The 12992-nt window shown below is 39.1% G+C and overlaps 1 protein-coding gene across 3 annotated transcripts in view; it reads left to right on the top strand.

Annotated features, from left to right (window-relative positions):
- stard13b (StAR related lipid transfer domain containing 13b) overlaps nucleotides 1–12945 on the top strand; it is a 66872-nt gene extending 53927 nt beyond the window's left edge. For all 3 annotated transcript variants that reach the window (XM_088011679.1, XM_088011682.1, XM_088011681.1), the window contains 13 exons: nucleotides 1374–1445; nucleotides 2517–2598; nucleotides 5334–5397; nucleotides 6442–7802; nucleotides 7898–8068; nucleotides 8344–8503; nucleotides 9557–9755; nucleotides 9844–10057; nucleotides 10478–10592; nucleotides 10703–10924; nucleotides 11449–11666; nucleotides 11773–11949; nucleotides 12077–12945. In XM_088011679.1, coding sequence (XP_087867805.1) covers nucleotides 1374–1445; nucleotides 2517–2598; nucleotides 5334–5397; nucleotides 6442–7802; nucleotides 7898–8068; nucleotides 8344–8503; nucleotides 9557–9755; nucleotides 9844–10057; nucleotides 10478–10592; nucleotides 10703–10924; nucleotides 11449–11666; nucleotides 11773–11949; nucleotides 12077–12194 — 3173 coding nt within the window. In that variant the 3' untranslated portion in view covers nucleotides 12195–12945. The remainder of the gene's footprint in view (nucleotides 1–1373; nucleotides 1446–2516; nucleotides 2599–5333; nucleotides 5398–6441; nucleotides 7803–7897; nucleotides 8069–8343; nucleotides 8504–9556; nucleotides 9756–9843; nucleotides 10058–10477; nucleotides 10593–10702; nucleotides 10925–11448; nucleotides 11667–11772; nucleotides 11950–12076) is intronic.
- The last annotated feature ends 47 nt before the right edge of the window (nucleotides 12946–12992 follow it).

Here is a 12992-nt window from a genome sequence, read left to right as displayed (position 1 = left end):
GACTGTGGCGCATGATGCAGCTGCTGTGTGCCGGTCCCAATTTGGAGCTGGGATTTCTGATTTGCTTTAGTGATTCCCTTTTAGCTGTGTGTTTAGCTGAAGATGAACTTATGTGCTGTTTGCTCTTAGTCAAGAGCAAAGTTTTTCATGTTCTTTAAAACATGAAAAACGTCTGCGCAAAGACTTATTTGGACACGATATTGTTTTAAAGATTGGTTCTGGTAAGTTTAGTCAACTCATAGCGTTTTTGTTGTCTTTCTGATTCCATTGATAGTTGTAGCCTGACTTTATGATTATAACACGGTTAAACAGCCAAAGATTTTCATCTGACTTTCTGCTCTGAGATGACATCAAATAATCATAGTTGCTTGATAAATGAATTGAGATGAGGCCGCTTGCTTGAGAAATTACACCAGAGCTGAATTGTAAACTGTCGTGGTTTTCATTCTAAACTTTACTGCTTGTGATCTTTTCTTATATTAATACAAAATATATAGATATATTGTATTTTTAGTCATTCTCTTTTAAATAAGAAACATTATTATTACCTAGGTTCCTAATGTTTTTTTTGTTTTTTTTGTGGGTTGTAGCACTGATGTGTCAGGTATCATTTCTCACATAGGCGGTAATAGTCTCCAATTCTATTAGCATTAATGGAAAGGTGTCAACAGTCTTTTTCCTTTGCAGACCATCGGTGGCACTGATAGCTTCACTCTGCAGGTCACCAGAGGCAATTTATGATCCGGAGAACAAGATAACCGCTTTTTCAGGCGTTTCTTAAGCTTGGAGAAGGAGAGCACTGACAATCATTTTAATCTGTTTCGAATCTTTTATTAATAAATCTATCCTAGATTAATGTTTTTTTCAACAGTGGGGAAAAAAATCTTGCAAAAAAAAGTTGTTTTGTTGCTATTAATAGATTTGCCATGTTGCCACGAGCATTTTTGTAATTTGCACACAGAACTTCTGTTTTGTAATCTGTTAATCTGACGTATATGACTCAGATGTTCTTAACAAATAGTAAATCACGTCTTGTTGTTTTTTGTTTTTAAAACACAATATTTCAAGCTGTTCATTTTTAGGAGCAACACTAATAACACTCTGTAAGCGATGTCTTACAAAAACGTTGCCACATTAATGGAAGTTCTCTTTATGGAGTTAGTACTTTTTGCTCCTATTTTGCATATAAAGAGAAATTCATTTGGTCCTTCCACACCCGACTCAATATGAAAAAGGTGCCAAGGGATTTTTTTTTCTTTTCTTTTTTTTTTTTTTTTTTTTTTTATGAATCCTTTGGTGGTTTTGTTTAAATTGAAAATGATCTCAATTAATGTGGTTTATTTTCACTTTTCATCTCTGTTGTTGCCTTGCAGAAATTGAGGCAAAAGAGGCGTGTGACTGGCTGCGGGCAGCAGGATTTCCCCAGTATGCTCAGCTCTTTGAAGGTAATGAAAGCACTCACTGAAACTCCTACACACATTCATCATCACAGGGGGGAGAATTGTTTGTGGAAAGCTAGAGGTTAATGAAGTTGCACATGGTTAACCCAGTTCTGTAATGAACCAAAAGTTTTATTTATTTATTTATTTTTATTTCAGATCTATTGTGAAATGAGAATGTTTGTACGTGACCTTTTGAAGTAAATAGTTGTGCCGTGTCATCTGGTCTTTCTCGAACACTGATCACAGAACCCTGTACAGATTGCGTGTGCTGTTCTCAAGAAGCCTTCAAGCTGGAGCCCCGAGCAGATCTGCAGACACCACAAAACAAACACAACATCAGATGCTTTTAAAAATCTAATCGCTTCCATCCAACAAGTACTTTATAAACATGCCTGCTGTGCTTGACGCCTGAAGTCATGGGAAGAAATTGGTTTTATCAGAGCTTTAAGGGGCTTTACTCCCACAGATCTCTGTGTTGAGGCCTGACTTTTGATGTGCAGTATAGAGCTGTGCAACTTTTTCTCCTGACAGCTTGTGGAAAAAAAAAAAAAATTAAAGAGGGGACTTGTCAAAGTGCAGAGTTCTTCATGCTGATGTTATGTGTTAAAAACCTTTTTAATAAATAAATCAATCCATTATTGAGTTTTTTAAAGCCTTTGATATCTTTGAATCCCTGCCCTTTTGAACAGGCAAAGCCTTGTTGAGCCATGGCTGCTCATTGTAGCTTCTGTTTTCCATGAGAAGAGACTAACTTCACATGAATTTAGTGAAACGATAGATTCAGTCTCTTAAGTTATGTAACAGGAAGCTCATACCGAGAGCAAGTCGCAATGCCCACACAAGTGCGAGCTCTGTTATTTGGGCTAATTCTGTCTGTTTTCATTCAAATTACAGAAAGTTTCATGGCTCCTCTTTACCACTGCAATGAATGTTGTGGTTTCCAGGCACTTCAATTTTTCCTTTGTGTTAAACAGGACTTGTAGAAAGTGGATTATTAAGAATACCACTCACTCTGGATTTTTGCACTCACATGTTTTCTGTCTCTGATTTTTATTTATTTTTTCCGCCCTTTAGATTCACAGTTTCCAATTGACATCACGCCTGTGAAAAGAGATCATGACTTTCTGGACAAAGATCTGGTGGAAACTCTGTGCAAGTAAGTGAAATGAGTCACTAAATAAAATGAGAGTCAGTGGCAGAAGATATACTTGTAGATCAGTAGAAGAATCTATGCAGAGTTGCTCATAGTCTTAGGTTGTCCCTGGTAAAGACTTGTAGAAACCTTTAAACTACAGGAGCATGTGACTGAAGCAGAAATCAAAACTGAGAACCAAAATACTTTTACTTCCAAGACATTTATTTAATGGATATTTATTCAATTTGATTTAACGATATTTTCCTTTTTATCCAAAGATGAAAGTAAAAATCATTTACAGGTTATAGAGTCCACCAGATTCACATTTAAAATGTTCTGGTTTCTCAAAGGGTTCATGGAATCATGAAATAATAGACATGAATAAGGTTCCTACCAACAAGCCCACAGCATCCAAAAGTGAGCAGTACGTACTTTCCCTTATATTCATACTTTGTTTCCCCTTCTGGAGTTTGACATGAAACAAACTTCATGTTTGTTTGTGATAGCAGGACAGAAGAGACCTTTTACTGGCATGCATCCTAAACAACCAGTTGGGATGTAGATAGAGTTATTGATCCCAGGATGCCACTCTTTGGTGCAGTACTTTAACTGGGCATTAATTTTAGTTCAATTTCCATTAATCTCTTTGTACATGATGACAAGAAAAATTTGGCTAGCCAAGTAATTGGTGACAAAGAGATGAGGGCCTCTACATCATGTCACATTGATATCGCACGAAAACAGAGAATACTACTTTAATAAGCTGAAAGTTCCTTTAAAATTAAATAAAAATTAAAAAAGTTATTCAGTTCCATCAATGTTAATGGATATGGGTACCTGTAATTCTGCCCCATTGGATAATGTTATTTCTATTTTCCCTTACTAGAATATAAGAATATCATAAGAAACAAAATGTTTCCCACAAATTGATATGTTCAAAAATAAGCAGACTGAATACAAATTGCTTATAGTAGCTTATTAGTTTATTTCAGCGTATTTGCATTAAACCTACCTAATTTTCTTACTTTAAAAGAGGATAGAAAGAAATGATCTTCACTTCTCAAATATATGGCAGTAACTTCATGTTTTTCCCCCTCTTGGTTAATGATTTTTTATGAAGAATAAAATAATTGTACCATCGGCCGTTGCCTCCACATTGCTTTTAGAACCCATGTAGTTTCCCCCCCCCAAGCCAAAATGAAAACAGCACTTAAGCAACTACAGTAACTATGGAAACGATCCAAAGAGGGAACCAGGAGAGACATTAGTGGTGCCTCGCACTGCTCAACATATTGTGACTCTAAACAACCCTAAAGCAACTCATCTGCATTCCAAACTAGCCACTGGATGAATAGGAAACAATTGGAAACAGTTCCACCTCCAGTGTGATTTTGCCCGTGACTTTCCACCATCGCTATGGTAACGTAAGAATAGGCCTTTAGTCAGTGATGCCACCACAGTCCCAGAGCAAAAATAAATGCCACCCTGCATACCATGCGTTCCTTCGACTGAACAGATAGATATTTCATACGTGCTGGTGCAGCCTCTGATCTCCGGCTAAGTACCCTCTTATTTTAGCGACCACATTTAAAGCTCTTTAGGCGTGTGGAATAAAGGGCCCCCCTGCTTGGAAATCCTCTCTTTAGTTCCGTATGCTGCTATCTTCAGTAACAATCATGGGAAAGTCTTGTTTTAATAACCCCTCTCATCTACAGCTTTGGAGCGCAGTTAGAGCCTCCATCACAGCGAGCTTGAAAAAGAATCTGGAGCAGTCAACCCCTGATTATCTTTCCACAAATTTGTTACATTTTTCTGCAACAAGTCAGCTCAGCTGTTGTGTGTATTTTCCCACATTTTTTTTTTTTTTTTTTTGGTTGATCCATAAAAAGTGTTTGTGCTGTGATTTCCAGTATCTCTTCGGATTTTCTCACCTTAGAGAAACAAACCTTGATGTGTTTTATTAGAATTTTATGGAAAATGTGATGTGAGGTTGGATCATGAAGAGAAACCAAAAACATGTAGGGTTGAGGAGCAGCTCAGGGTGGCGTGAGGTTATAACACAAAAGAAGAATCTTTGAACATCTCAGCGAGCGCTGCTTTCATCCATCTTTTCAAAAAAAAGACGTTACTGTTCAAGTGTTTGTTGATACTTTTGCAAAGCATCTGTATATTGGATTTGGAACACAAACAAGCTTTCCTAAGCAGAACACAGAAAACATGCTCCGAGCCCTGACCTGGGATTTAATTCACATATCGTGGACATCAGTTTCTTCTTTTTCTGTGTGACCTTTGTAATAGAGGAATTATTAACTATGCTATAATTTTAGGGAACAAAGTTTTTGTGTGAAGTCTGTTAAACAAAGAAACAATACAATGTTCAGGATGGTTTCAAAGAATGATTCAACGCCATACTTAGTGACATCATCTTTGAGTGAGTGAGTAGGGTTTGACATTTTTTATATCTAAATGTGAATCTCAAAATACTCCATGCAGCCCTTCAAGCCACCAGCATCTCGACCCAGACTCAACAGAAAGAGAACCAAATAGCTGGCAATTACTGACGTTTATTAGATTAAGGATATTATTATATTGACCAGCTCCGTTTCCCTAAGGGATCTGGTTGTGCATCCAGAGCGGGGCCTGATCAGATTAACATTCAAACGGCTCTCAGAAGTTGAATGAAAATCTATTTTTGGTACGTTCATTCGAGAGTTAATGTCCTGCTTGTTCAGTTCAGTTTCCATCTTTTCTTTCAGGCGGCTTAACACACTCAACAAGTGTGCCTCTATGAAGCTTGATGTGAATCTTCCAAAGAAGAAGGTGAGTGTAACTCCTGACTGTTTATCACCATGTTGTTTATTTAACCGCAAAGAGTTTCTTGGTATGGCACTACAATAATAGCTACTTTTTGCAAAATGCCATACAACCAGTGGTTTTATTTGACTTTGTGAAAAAATGAAAATGTATTAATAACATCATAAAATTTTGATTTGCCAACACAGATTTTTAGGTGATTCTGATTGATCTTTAAGCACTGTGATATAAAAGATTTATGAATTGTATCGCAAACATTTTTCCCCAGCCTTCCTGCCATAAGCAATCAATATTTGTTTATATTAGGAGCAGAGGAAGTTTCACAGCAGGTGTGTGAGAGAGAGAAAGCGGTTGCTGTTGGTTTCAAGTTTCAAAACAGACTAAATTATTATGAAGTCTCTGCCATCATAGATAAAGCATTAGTTCAATTAGCAAACTAGTCTATGTGTGTGTGTGTGTGTGTGTGTGTGTGCGTGTGTGTGTGTGTGTGTAGGTGTGTGTGTGTGCGTGTGTGTGTGTGTGTAGATGCTTAATGACTTTGAACATTTCCAAATGGCTTCCAACATTTTAGTTAGACATCAAAAGCTCAAAAGAACCCAAGAGAACAACTTTGCTCTACTCTTTTTCTTTCACGAAATATGCTGAGACATGGCTGCAGTTTGCTCAGGCTGTGAAAGAGCAAAACTTTCATCTGGATCCTTTCGAACTCTTGACGTTTAGTTAAAATGTTGGAAGCCATTTGGAAATTTACAAAGCCATTACATAGTGATTCACCAGTCAGGGTTTCTTAGACTACTGGTTCTCAGACCTGGTCGTTAAGTACCCTGCCTGTTAATCACATATTCATTTAATTAAGCTGTTTGGAGGCAAGGAAACACCTAAAATATGCAGGGCAGCGGTAATGAGGACCAGGTTTGGGAACCACTGGCTTCCCAAACCTGGGAAGCCAGGTTTGGCTTCCCAGGTATCGTCGGAAAAAACTAAATTGCACTGAAAAATTACCAGACCGTTTCCTGCTACATCTCTCATATATTATCTTTATATCTCTAGAGTGAAGACTCAGATGAAGAAGATCTCTTCGCCATCAGTGACAAATGGACCTTTGAGTGGAGCAGCAGACGTTGGTCCAGATTACAGGACATCGACTGTCTGCTTAGAACGCACGGAGAAGGCCAAACATCTAAAGACGGCTTGCCTCTCCACAGTACGACCAGCAGGGAGAGTGTTCTGACGGATCTCAGTGAGCCCGAGGTCTCATCATTGCACAGTGAAAGCAGCGGGGGCAGTGGTCGAAGGGGCCTTAGCACGGAAGACTCTGACTGCTCCAATCGCACCTGCTCAGATTCTGCAGCGATGCCAGACTTGACATCTCTCACAATGCCTCACATCCCCAAAGAATTTTCCCACTATTGCTCTGTGCCTGACAAGCAAGGCAAGTTTAGCCGCACCCGTGCCAAAGACTTCCTGAAGCGCATGGAAACCCTGAGATCTAAAGGAACCTCAGTGAGGGATCGGAAAACTTTGGTCATTAGCTCTCCTGTCATGCAGCAGGAGGCTCAGGCACTGAAGACGCTGCGTTGTGTCGAGATCGTAAATGGTGATGCTGGAGCTCCAGAACTCCCGTCAGGCAGAATACTGTCACCACAGTCCGGCAGTGAGGGTAGCAGTCACTCCAGTGGCAGCACTGTCAGCACACCAAGTCTGAAAGAACGAAAGCCTCACCGTGCTGACCACAAGCGCAGTGGGATGTATCTGGAGGACTTAGACATTTTCTCAGGCAACCAAATGAACAAAGTCGCAGAACACAACCGCAGAAATGAATTCTGCTCCTATGAAGATCTAGTGGTCCACATTCCAAAAGACCATAAGCCAGGAACGTTTCCCAAAGCGCTATCCATAGAAAGCCTGTCCCCAACCAATGGAGCCATCAACTGGCATACAGGAAGCATGCACCTGGACTCCACACTAATTTCATGCAGAAAGGAATCCAGACCTGTTACACAATGCTGCTCCAGAGGAAGCCGAATCAGTGTCTATGATAATGTTCCTGGGTCACACTTGTACGCCAGTACTGGAGACTTAATAGACTTGGAGAAAGAAGACCTTTTCCCTCATTTGGATGATATACTGCTACATGTAAATGGTCTGCAGCAAATAGTGGACCACTGGTCAAAAAATGTCCTGCCTACAGGAGAGGGGGTGATGCAGGTGGATAGTGAAAAAGAAGATACGGTACGGCTGCAGTCCTCTAGTCAGATCACTTTAGATTTTGAGGAAAACTCTGTCACCGAAAGCCAGACTACTCCTGGTGATGGAGACAGAGACAAAGTATCATTAGCTGAGACTGAATCTACCAGATTCAGGGAACGGAGAGACTCTGGAGTTGGTGCTTCACTTACCAGACCTAACAGGTAGGATTCATGACAGTGTGCTTAATCAGGCTGTGCCAATGTATAATGAAATGTTATGAACAAAAACAAATGTTTTTTTTCTGCTTTGGCATTAGGTTACGATGGCCCAGCTTCCAGATATCCAATCGTCTCAGTCACTCAATGGCATCCCTGCAAATTACAAACCAGTCAGCAGGCCAGCTGAGTTTGTTACAGAAGTTTTCTCTCTTGCGTCTTACAGCAATCATGGAAAAATATTCCATGTCTAACAAGCATGGGTGGACTTGGTAAGTGTTATTAAAACAACACACAGGCAACAATAATACTCTATGTCTCATCAGTCAGAAAGACCTTTTTTTTAAAAAATTAATTAACCTGTATTTTATGAAATCTTTTTTAAATGTGTTGGGTTTTGTCGAGTAAAGAAGTTTTGTTGGCCTGGGAAAAAAATCCTTGAAATTACCTTCCTTTATTACTGGCTGTTGTTGAGTAACTTTATATTTTCTTTTTTTATGCATGTTTTTAAAGACAATTCATTAATAACATTCATTAATGTTTGTAGGTCTGTACCAAAATTTATGAAGAGAATGAAGGTACCAGACTATAAGGACAAGAATGTCTTTGGAGTGCCACTCATAGTGAATGTGCAGCGCTCCGGTCAGCCCCTGCCGCTTGGCCTCCAGCAGGCTTTGAGATACCTGAGAAGTCAGTGTCTTGACCAGGTCAGTAACCTCCCAATGTTAAGATGTATGCTCTTAATCTATAGGAGAAGCTGAAAAGCAAGTTCATGTACTGTACAGCAAATGGACTCAAAGCTTGATTGGGGATCATTTTGGATGAACTTCGGCATCAGTGCCATCTCACGTGCTCCCAATCAGCCTGTGGCTTTGCTGCGGTGATAAAGAAGTCAAGGTTGCCTTTATAGCAGCGTCCAACTTGCCTCCACTGTTAGTTTTTTGGTCCCTTATTATCTTCATGACTTTACTGCATGAATTCTCTATGACATTTAGGAAGGTTTGCTAGCCAAACAATCATAGTACTACTATAGCCAGTAAGTTTCTGATAGATGACCGCAATAACTTAGAACTTGAGAGGACACACTCTGCTGAGAGCAGCAGAGGACATGTCTCCTCAAACCATCATTGAGTGTGAAAACTTCACAATGGACTTTAACTAAGATTCAAATGCAAAATTTCCTTTATGCAAAAGGAGGACTTTAAAAAGTCCAGACCTTTTTTTTTTTTTTTTTTTTTTTTGACTCAGGTGGGATGCTTCTGACGTTCCTACTACAGCAATGGCTTATTACAAGGAATGCGACAGCTGAATCTGTCATTTGTTGTGGCTCTTGGAACGCTCCAACTGCAAAATCCCTAAAACTCATGAAGGGGTTTTCCTTCACAATCCACTCCTGGTTGCAGTTGTCTATTTTATGCATGAGCGCTTTTCTTCCACCGTTTGCTCCTTAATTCTTATTTCCATTGGTATTCCTGAATACAGCACTCTGTGAACTTTTCTGTTGCTTTTTCTGGCTTACGTGATTGCGTAACCATAACACAGCCAACACATAATGTCTCTGTGGGGATAATTTTGTTTCATGTATTTTTTTGTTGTTTTCGAATCTTAGGAGACAGTTTTCATTTTTGAGTTGAATTACTAAATAAGTAAACACTTTCACAATATTCTAATGTATTGAGATGTCATTTGATACAATGCTGCGAATGAATTCCATGCACTGAAAATGCCTCTGTGCTAAAGGATTTCTGTTTGTCTTCCAGGTGGGTCTGTTTCGAAAGTCTGGGGTGAAGTCCCGAATTCATGCTCTAAGGCAGATGAATGAAAGCTCTCCAGATAATGTGAACTATGAAGATCAGTCCGCCTACGATGTGGCTGACATGGTGAAGCAGTTTTTCAGGGATTTACCTGAACCTCTGCTCACCAGCAAGCTAGGGGAGACATTCCTCCATATTTACCAGTGTAAGCATAACCTTCTCTCTTGGTGGTGATATTTTCTATCTCCTTCTTTGCTTTCCAACAAGAAATGTAAAATATTTTATGTGTGCAGATGTGCCAAAGGACCAAAGGTTACAAGCTGTCCAAGCAGCCATAATGTTGATGCCGGATGAAAACCGAGAGGTGCTGCAGACGCTCCTCTGTTTTCTGAGCGATGTCACTTCTTCCGTGGAGGAAAATCAGATGACACCCATGAACATTGCAGTGTGCCTGGCCCCTTCTCTGTTTCACCTCAATATAATGAGGAAGGACAATCTATCACCAAAGTAATTTCTCTTGGATTATTGCATTGTATTTAATTTAATGTCTGTCCTTTCAGCTCTTCTGCAAAAAAAAAAAAGTGTATAATGAGCATAGTTTGCCCGCGTTTCATTAACTTCTGTGTAATTATCTTTACTATGACTCCATAAAGCATGGCTTGAAGTGCGCTACGGAGCTTACTCAGCCCTTAGGGGTACATTAGATTACTCTCTCGGTGCCAGTTTACTAAGGTTATGACCCTGTTTTATGCTTGCTGTTTTAGAAGCTCAAGCTGTGTACAAACAAAGTAAATCTGTCACGTTAAAATTTCTTTAAAAGGACCAAAGGGGTTTCCCACAGGGGGAATAAGGTCTTATACTTCATTTATTTAGGATGTTGTACTGAACTCTGTTAGATTTGAACATGTTTTTCCCCATTCTCTCTAGGGCCATGCAGAAAAAGTATGCCACAGGCAGGCCGGATCAGAAGGACCTGAATGAAAACTTAGCTGCAACACAGGGCCTTGCTCATATGATCATGGAGTGCAATCGTCTCTTTGAGGTAGAGCCAGTAATTGAGAATTGCAAAAAAACAATTTCATGCCTGGATGTAACACCCTCTCCTGAATTCATTTGGATCTAGTCTGACCTATAATTTGGTTTACCCATTAGATCCCTCATGAGATGGTTACTCAGTCACGCAATTCTTATGTGGAGGCCGACTTGCATGCACCGACAATTGATGAGCTGTGCAGACAGCTGGAAGAGGATGATGGAACATATCAAACACATTTGGAAGGGAGACTACAAACTTTCCTTAAAGAGGCCAGAGAGAAGTCCAAATATTGGGTGTCATGCAGCAGTTCAGATAGCACAGAGCTGTACTACAAAAAGGTTGGTGGTCTTTTTTCTGTTTTTGATCTTAATTTGCTGGTCATTTTGCCCCTTCTGCATTTCCTGCTTTTGTAGGTTTTCGCATTCCACATTTTTGGTCATAAAACAAAGTCATCTGTTGCAGGGGAGCATTTCATGCCCAATTTGGCAATTAGTGATTTGAAGTAACTTTCTATAGTCTAAGGCATAAAAAGAATTTTAAATTAAATTATTTTAGCTCTCTGTTGAATATATGCAGCTGGATGTTGCTTAGAGTTATTTCTATGTACATTTGTGTCATAAACTGGTGTAATGTACTGATTTTAGAAAATAACTTTATTTATGAGTACCAAATGAAAGTTGGGAGGGATAAAAGGGCAAAGTTTGGCAACAAAATGGGAGTTTGAATCGTCAAAGTGCAAATTCATCTGGCACCCAACATTTGTTTGTACTCAATTATATATCAGCAAACCAAAAATTAGTGATTGCCTTAACAAAATATTTAAAATGAATTAAATTTAACATGTTTGTGCTTTTTTTGGCAGGTGGGAGATGGAAATCCTCTAAGACGTTGGCGAGTGTCTGTAGAAGTGGAAGCGCCGCCGTCCGTTGTGTTAAACCGCGTACTGCGGGAGCGCCACCTGTGGGACATGGACCTGCTCCAGTGGAAAGTGTGTGAGACGCTGGATAAACAAACAGAGGTGTTTCAGTACGTCCTCAGCCGCATGCCTCCTCATCCCAGTAGGGACTTTGTAGCTCTCAGGTGAGTAACAGCTAAAAATAAATAAACGACACGTCATCTTTTAATTGTAATAGGCTATAAAATTTGATTTTGTGTTTTCTTCATTGTTTTTTTTTTTTTTGTAAAGGTCTTGGAGGACAGACTTGCCCAAGGGTGCTTGCTCATTGGTTTCTGTATCCATAGAGCATGAAGACTCCTCTGCTACAGAAGGAGTTCGAGCTATGATCCTGGAGTCAAACTACCTACTGGAACCGTGTGGCTCCGGAAAGTCAAGACTAACTCACATCTGCAGAGTTGACTTAAAGTAAATCTAAAAATAATTTGTCCTAGAATTTTCAGACTTATACATCTAAATCTAAATCACAAAATCAATGCATTTGCCGTGTGTTGTTATTTAGCGTGTGGTATTAAGAATATGGTTTTGATTTCAGGGGTAGGACTCCAGATTGGTACAACAAAGCATTTGGTCATCTTTGCGCTGCAGAAGCTGCCCGGATCCGCAACTCCTTCCAGCCGCTGATCGCAGATGGACCAGAAACCAAAATCTGAAACTGTTATGTCTGTTAAGCTTTGAGATCGGGACTGAGCTGTTGAGTCGTTGCTAAACGGCTCACATGAATTGCACAGACAGTGCCCCTGAACAAAAGCACAGCTTGTTTTCGTGAAAGAGCTCTGAAAACAGTTTCAAGCCTTTCAACTTGCACATGGGCAAAAGAGGATATTTTTAGGTGCTGAGCATAATTCATTTGGGAAATTAATTAAATTGCCAATGTCCTTCACTTTATAATTTTATTTAGCTTCTGTTGTGATTTTTTTTTGTTTAAATATAAATATGTATTGGTATTATTTACAATGTCCAGGACATTCAAGCTCTTAAATGCTTCTGAGAAGCATTAGTTAATCAGTACAGATTTAAATAATATAATTATGTAAACCCAAGTGTTTGTATATTTGTGAGTGAATATTTTGTAATTAAGAACAAATTGTACATTCTGTACATATGAGAACAGGTAAATAGTACATATGTTAATTTCATATATTGATTCTTACATGGTCAGACTTCTTTTAATATACACGGTACAGGATTGTAAGCTGGTTTTACTTTGGTCATGTAATGACATTTTTAAATATGTGTAATTTTATGTAACTTTGACCTCCAATAGTTGTGGAAAATAATGACTGAAGGTTTGACTTGATCATACCTGCTTTATGGTACTGGCTCATACAGTCAGGTACAAGACACAGTCTTGTGCTTTTTTGTTTTTTTGTTTGTTTTTTAATAAAACTATCTTTATTATAAGATTTTTGTGCAGATTGATTCTGAATCTTACCATTGTATCAAGACAT

Source organism: Poecilia mexicana, unplaced genomic scaffold (genome assembly GCF_051168715.1).
Source record: "Poecilia mexicana isolate PSO_F unplaced genomic scaffold, ASM5116871v1 scaffold_13, whole genome shotgun sequence".
In the NCBI taxonomy this organism is placed as follows: domain Eukaryota; kingdom Metazoa; phylum Chordata; class Actinopteri; order Cyprinodontiformes; family Poeciliidae; genus Poecilia; species Poecilia mexicana.
This window is presented reverse-complemented; position numbering and strand designations above follow the sequence as displayed.